Source organism: Brachyhypopomus gauderio, chromosome 7 (assembly GCF_052324685.1).
Source record: "Brachyhypopomus gauderio isolate BG-103 chromosome 7, BGAUD_0.2, whole genome shotgun sequence".
Taxonomy (NCBI): domain Eukaryota; kingdom Metazoa; phylum Chordata; class Actinopteri; order Gymnotiformes; family Hypopomidae; genus Brachyhypopomus; species Brachyhypopomus gauderio.
In genome coordinates this window covers 19,428,292-19,434,785 of record NC_135217.1, presented here as the reverse complement: position 1 = coordinate 19,434,785, position 6,494 = coordinate 19,428,292, and the positions used below count along the sequence as shown (strand labels likewise).

Sequence of the window (6,494 nt, the reverse complement as noted above, 5' to 3'; positions counted from 1 at the left end):
GTAAAGGAACTTGAGGAACGTCGTTTTATCTTGAGCTACATACACACCGCCTGTTGAGCTGACGACCTCTGTAGCCTACCCATAACTGTAACCTTAGTCGGAGCCAACTGAGCAGAATTGATCCCCATTCACTCGGCGACGTTACTTTGTGCTTCTGGGGCAACGGGCTATGACATCTTCTCAAGTTATGGAAGTTCCCTTGTTCATATCACTGGAGCATCTTATTACCTCTAACACCCACACCCGCGTGGAAAACTGGGCAGACAAACAACGCATGTAGCAAAGTGAATCCTCAGAAATCATAAATGGCCCCACGGGGCCACCAAACGCACGCGCAGCGCCTCGGATAGGTGCGCGTGCAGCGGCGGCAGCAGCGCGAGGAGAAAGAACCCTTTGAGGCAGAAGACCACAGTGCTCCTCACAGTTCGCGAGCGGCCTCGTGTCAGCATGGGGACCATCCAGTTGATGGGGAGTTGAAATCGAGCGGGGGCCGGGTGAATGGAGGACTTGTTTCGCAGACGCTACGTCTACGTTAAGGATTTTTCCACGGTTTAGCGGCCAAATTTGCAGTAGACATGACTGAGTGTGTCAGTTAGAATAGTGAATTAGACGTGCTTTTAAAAGTTTTATTAAAAAGACACCAGTCCAGAATGCAATTATGTGCTTTGATCCGCCTGGTGGTTTAAAAGAAAAGCTGTAGGCCTATTTTGCTTGCAAGCAACCCCAAATCCAGTAAAACCCAATAGGTCCTGTGCTGCAGAATAGCCATAATTAAGTTAACATATAACATACTAGAGTAGTGCCCCTTGTCTGTAGCAGGCCTTCAGTCATTCACTTTGAATCGTCTCATCTAGAGTTGTTTTCCCATGTTTCAGTGTATATTCTTATTTTATTACTGAGCTGTGCTTCATAAAACAAGGTCAAGTAGCGTAGGTTGTGTAAATAGTTGAACAAATATACCCGCGCGAAACTTTATCAGACCCACAAAATACCAGGTAGAAACGTTAAAACGTTCAATTAAATGCCACGTTTTCTTGTCACACATGCTGCTCCGAGTACACACAAGGAATCTTTCCCCAAAAACATTCCCAGTGTGGGCACGGTCGGTCCCACGAGAATCTGGAGGCACCACACACCCGTTATTTCTCATTGAAAGCCCGCTCTCTCCAGCTAAAAGAAGCACTGGCCTCTTTGCCTCGGATATGGGACATCTAACGATGCGAGTATTGATTTTTGTCTGGTTAATATTTCCTTGTCATGGAGCCGAACGAATAAAACACAGAGGGCTACGTCAGAAGGATACTGAATACGTGGAAAAAGTAAGACTCCGTTTTTCGTTCTTGTTCAGGGTTAGACTCGAAGGTTCTTGCTTTTGTCAGAAACTTTTTAAATCAATTTTAATCATAACCTATGTTAAAAAAAAACAGCCAAATGTACAGTTTAGTGAAATCCACGTTGTAGTACGACAGCAACAAGTCACAATAAAATCGTACAAATGAACATAGCGACTGTCGTTTTGCCATAACTATTACTGCCATGACTGTTTTGGACTTCACCATTTTACCCTGTGGTCTCTGAATCCAGCAACTCATATCCAGTAGGTGAGAGGGGTCTTGTTCTATTGGCAGGGACATAAATCACCGATGACAGGTCCCTCTGTTAATGTATCAGGAATCGAAATCTGTTCGGTTTTAATCTAATTGAGTTAAAATGCTTTAAAAATGAACTGGGGTAAATGTTAGACTTGATCACACCGTAACTCAGATAACATGCTGATGGGTTATTTCGTTCTTTTAGTGCACTGAGGGACACACAGGCAAACAGAACTGCACCAGACATTCAGCTGAGACCCAGTCTACACATTATAACATGGTAATGCCTTTTGTCTTCACAGCTATTGGTCTTGCGTCTCACACTGAGGCAGTAGCTCTTCATGCGGCTCTGTGCAGCGTCACCCTATGCCTCCAGAAGTTATGCTTCTCTCTTCCTCTCTCACTGTCTTTCTTTCTCTTTTTCTCTGTTTCACTGTAACATCAGCAACATACGTCCTGCCACGCGCCTCCTTCCCTTCACCTATAGGGCTCCACGGTCCGTCTGTTATATGCTGCCATTTTTATTCCTCTGTGATGTTGAGAGGGGCGGTGTGCTTGATCACCAGGTGATGGTTAAATACCAAGAATGTCTCAAACAGCTGCAGTAAGTTATCCCAAAAAGCCCAGCCTCGCACTGAGACGTTTTGACAGCAAATGGAAATAGAGAGCTGTAAACACAGTCGATTGATGGCTACGGCTCCCCAAACGAGTGTTTTAAAAGAGCAGCGCCTGGCAACCGAGGTCGCAACCGGACCAGAGTTCTGACAATTCCTCCTTTTCTCCTCCTCTCAGCTGGCTGGCCTGCTGTAGCCACAGGGGCAGCCCACGTGACACCTGCATCTCACTTATGACAAACTGTATTCGGCAGGAAATGTAAGATCAAGGGTGCAGTCTATCAGGGGCCGATGGGGAGAATATTCAGCTCCCTGATTCATCACAGTTAATCATCTAAAAAAAGCTCGCCCTTCAGCATCTTATTGTAAATGGTTCTATTACTTAAATATCATACCAGATTTATCATTGTAATGAAAAATCTCGGCACTGAGGGGAGTGTTCATCTATTTGAATTGATTCAATATTCACTCTATTGTGGGCCCATGGAGTGGGCTGGCTCACATCACTGCATTTTTCATCCGAGCTCCTGGCGAGCCTCCCCTGCCACGCTTTAGTCGGGGGCTTTACGCTGACGGTCCTGGCAGCCCCCCCCCGCGCGCGCCCGGCAGCCCGTTTACCCGCGCGTGCGTCCACGGCCTGGTTCGCACCCGGCGTTCCTCCGTCAGCGGGCCGGAGCCGGGACGTTGGGGTGTGACCCACGGCGTCGGAGCCCTTAATAAATATGAATGTGTTGCACTCCTCAGTGTGTCTCTGGCCGATAGAGCAAAGATTTATGGGCTGGTTGAAGACCCTTATTTCCACGGCCCTGTGGCGGCGGGCATGCCGATGAGGTGCTGAATTACCTGCTCACGGAGGCGTTCCCATGACAAACGCATCCTTGCTCTTCTCAAGAACACCTGCTGTCCTCAGAGTGGAGGGCTCCTGCAACAACGCTCCTCCACGTGACCCTCTAGGGCGGGTGGTGCCGGTCATTGTGTCAATCTAAGACTCGTGTGAGTAAGTGAGACACGGGTTAGAACCGCTCCGCTTTGAAATCCTCAGTGTCTCGGGAGGAAAACCCTGCCAATGCCATACTTAAATATTAGCAGCAAACGTCTCACAGATACAGAGAGTGCTTGTGTAGGTGACAACAGCTAAACTCTATGCCAGTTTGCATTTTTGGAGTTTCCTCTGTTCCGGTCTCAGGCGAGTGCCGTGTGGTGTTTGTATTGTGTTCTGGAAGTGGGTGGTATCTCATTCCGGTGTCTGTGTGTGCTGCCTGTGTGTGAATCGGTCTGACAAACAGTCGCCGTCTGTATAAACAGCCGTAGTGGTAGAAAATAAATCACACTGGTTCTGACCGGAGCCTTGCCTACACGGATAAATGACTCAGAGTCTTGGGCCCGAGTCGTGCTGAGGGAGGACATGAACGGCCCTGACACTCCTATGGACTTGAAGTGCCTCATATTTGATCAATGAAACACAGTCGTGATGGGGAAAAGCACCGTTATTTAGTCTCGTTCAGCAAGCCAACAGCATGAAAGTGATAAGTAGTTCCTGAATGACTAATGACTGGTTGAAAACGATGAGAGCTTTGTGTCCAACAGAACTGTAAAATGTAGCATTTGTGTTTTTGTTCCGCTACATCGCCAAGCTAGTACCAGCATTTCCCCTGTGGACCCGGAGGAACGTGCGGTTCCAAATCCTCTCGCCCGCTCTGGGCGCCTGATTGCAAATAGCATTCTTTAGAAACGACTAAACTCAGCTTGCTCACTTGCTGTTTTATCAGACTGAAGCGTATTTTTGTTTCTCTGAAACGCTGTCGCTTGTAAGTTGCCTTCATTTTGGTGAAATCAGATTCTGCAGGTGGGAATATGCCCACGCTGGTGGGACTGATATGCAGCGGTGGTAAATATGGTGGCACCTCTGTAGTGCTAGCAGAGACCGTTATTTCTTCTCCTTTTCCAACACCAAATGTGTGCGCCTGATGCATCACATTTTAGGAATAACTCAATCCTTAGATGCTTTAATTTAGCACTGTGTTGTTTTTAGAGTGTACCTCCAAATTGCATTTTCAATGGTTTGCAGCACATGCTCTGTAATCCATTATAGTGTCAGATGAACCTGTTAGAACCAGTTTTCTTTTTCTTCTTGCAGTACTCCAGCTGCCTGCAGGGGCCGCCAGGTATCCCGGGCCGAGAAGGGAACCCAGGCACAAACGGCATCCCAGGAACACCCGGCATCCCCGGGCGAGACGGGCCCAAGGGGGAGAAGGGTGCGTGTGTGAGTGAGATATTCGAGGAGCCCTGGAGGCCCAACTACAAGCAGTGCGCCTGGAGCGCCCTCAACTACGGCCTTGACCTGGGCAAGATCACGGTGAGCCACGCCCACCTCCTGCAGTGGGCACGCCCCCTCAGCCCATAAGTCAATCAGAGCCTTTCCTGAATGAACAAATTCGCTGTTTACATGAATCAGATTCATTTAATCAACACAAATCATTTCTATGGCACTCGAGTTTTGTTTGATCTTGGGTTTCTGCTGTTTTACATTTACTAATGTGTTTTTTACTGTCATTAGGAGTGCACGTTCAATAAGGCCAGTGTTTGTTATTGGGTTATTGTCATTAGGAGTGCACGTTCACTAAGGCCAGTGTTTCTTACTGTTTTGTGGTGATTAGGAGTGCACGTTCACTAAGGCCAGTGTTTCTTACCGTTTTGTGGTGATTAGGAGTGCACGTTCACTAAGGCCAGTGTTTCTTACAGTTTTGTGGTGATTAGGAGTGCACATTCACTAAGGCCAGTGTTTCTTACCGTTTTGTGGTGATTAGGAGTGCACGTTCACTAAGCTGCGTTCGGACAGCGCCATGCGAGTGCTCTTCAGCGGGTCACTCAGACTCAAGTGTAAGACAGCATGCTGCCAGCGCTGGTACTTCACCTTCAACGGGGCAGAATGTTCCGGGCCCCTGCCGGTCGAGTCCATCGTCTACCTGGACCAGGGCAGCCCAGAACTCAACTCTACCATCAACATCCACCGCACCACATCAGGTGAGCCCACCTGCAGAACTAGCTGAGCCTTGATCTCAACAGGCAGACCTAACAGCTAATGGAACTTTTGAGACATTCGTATTAGCTTGTCTGCAATGTGATGTATTTTAGCATTTTGAGCACAGCATTCATTTAACGTCAGTCAGCTACTGATGTACAATGACCGTGCGCTCATTTAAATGCACATATGAACAAACACAATCAGAGCCCTGCGGAAAATCGCATGATTGCAATTGTGTTTCCAATCGTAATTGTGTTTGCTATCATGACAGCAATCAAAACCACAATCACATCCTAATGTATGCAAGCCGAGAGCTTGGATCATGAGCAAGAGCAATTGAAACAATGTCATTATGGCTTAAATATGACAGAAATATCTCAAGTGCACATTCAAATGAGAACACTCGTCATTGGAAACTACTTAGGCTTGTGAAGAGTGCTCGTGAGGAAGCACTGAGATCTGTCTAGTGGATTGTGGTTACTCTCCGTTCATGAAGGCACCCGGTGGTTGTGCACTGGAGATCGGGCTCTTCCTCTCGAGGAGTTCGTCAACAGGGCGGTGCTACAGCAGGGTGCCAGCGTTCTGTGTACAGAAGCTAATGCGATGGGCATTTCTCTGTCTGCTCAGTGGAAGGTCTGTGTGAGGGCATCCGGGCCGGCCTGGTCGACATCGCCATCTGGGTGGGCACCTGCGGCGACTATCCCCACGGCGACGCCTCCACTGGCTGGAATTCCGTCTCCAGGATGATCGTCGAGGAGCTGCCTAAATGACCTCTGACCTCTTACCCAAACACATTTCAATGTCAGTAGATTTTCCCTAGGGCAGGGCAACCATGACACAGGCCATCATTACTGGGGAAAGAAATCCTATTGTCGTATAGTTACTAAAGCTCAGTGTTCAGTAAACGACCAAGTGTTCCCACAAACTGAATATTTAACATGTGCTGTAGAATGTACTCAACTTTCATACATTTTATAAGGGCCTTTTTTTATCATCTTTATTATCATGTATAAGATGTATTATCATCTTTATTATCAAATAATCTTCAGAACCCAAAGAAAATATGTTCACCTGAATCCGTTTTATTAGTACCTTATCAAAAACAGATATAATGGTACATTTAAGGTCAAATAAATAATAATTTGAGAACCCGTTGTGTCCTGATTAAACACACCACACTGAACATGTTTCCATACAGTCTGAAAAAACCAAAGGCACCTCACAATTGTCCTCTATCGCTCTCAAACACACACATTTACTGCT

At 47.1% G+C, this 6,494-nt stretch overlaps 1 protein-coding gene across 2 annotated transcripts; it reads left to right on the top strand.

Moving 5' to 3' along the window:
- Positions 1-566: 566 nt before the first annotated feature.
- Positions 567-6,380, top strand: cthrc1b (collagen triple helix repeat containing 1b). Of its 2 annotated transcripts, XM_077012356.1 has the most exons (5): positions 567-1,319; positions 1,798-1,872; positions 4,344-4,562; positions 5,014-5,230; positions 5,859-6,380. In XM_077012356.1, the coding sequence occupies exons 1-5, from the start codon at positions 1,044-1,046 to the stop codon at positions 5,999-6,001; spliced, it is 930 nt and encodes a 309-aa protein (XP_076868471.1). In that variant the 5' UTR covers positions 567-1,043; the 3' UTR covers positions 6,002-6,380. The 2 variants fall into 2 exon arrangements, with proteins under 2 accessions (XP_076868471.1, XP_076868472.1); XM_077012357.1 differs by lacking the exon at positions 1,798-1,872 and having other exon boundaries at positions 860-1,319.
- The last annotated feature ends 114 nt before the right edge of the window (positions 6,381-6,494 follow it).

Bases quoted from the DNA above. Each gene is read 5' to 3' on its own strand.
- cthrc1b (XM_077012356.1), top strand. From the start codon at position 1,044: ATGCTGCTCCGAGTACACACAAGGAATCTTTCCCCAAAAACATTCCCA. The intron at 1,320-1,797 runs GTAAGACTCCGT...TCGTTCTTTTAG, and splicing joins ATACTGAATACGTGGAAAAA to TGCACTGAGGGACACACAGG. The intron at 5,231-5,858 runs GTGAGCCCACCT...CTGTCTGCTCAG, and splicing joins CATCCACCGCACCACATCAG to TGGAAGGTCTGTGTGAGGGC.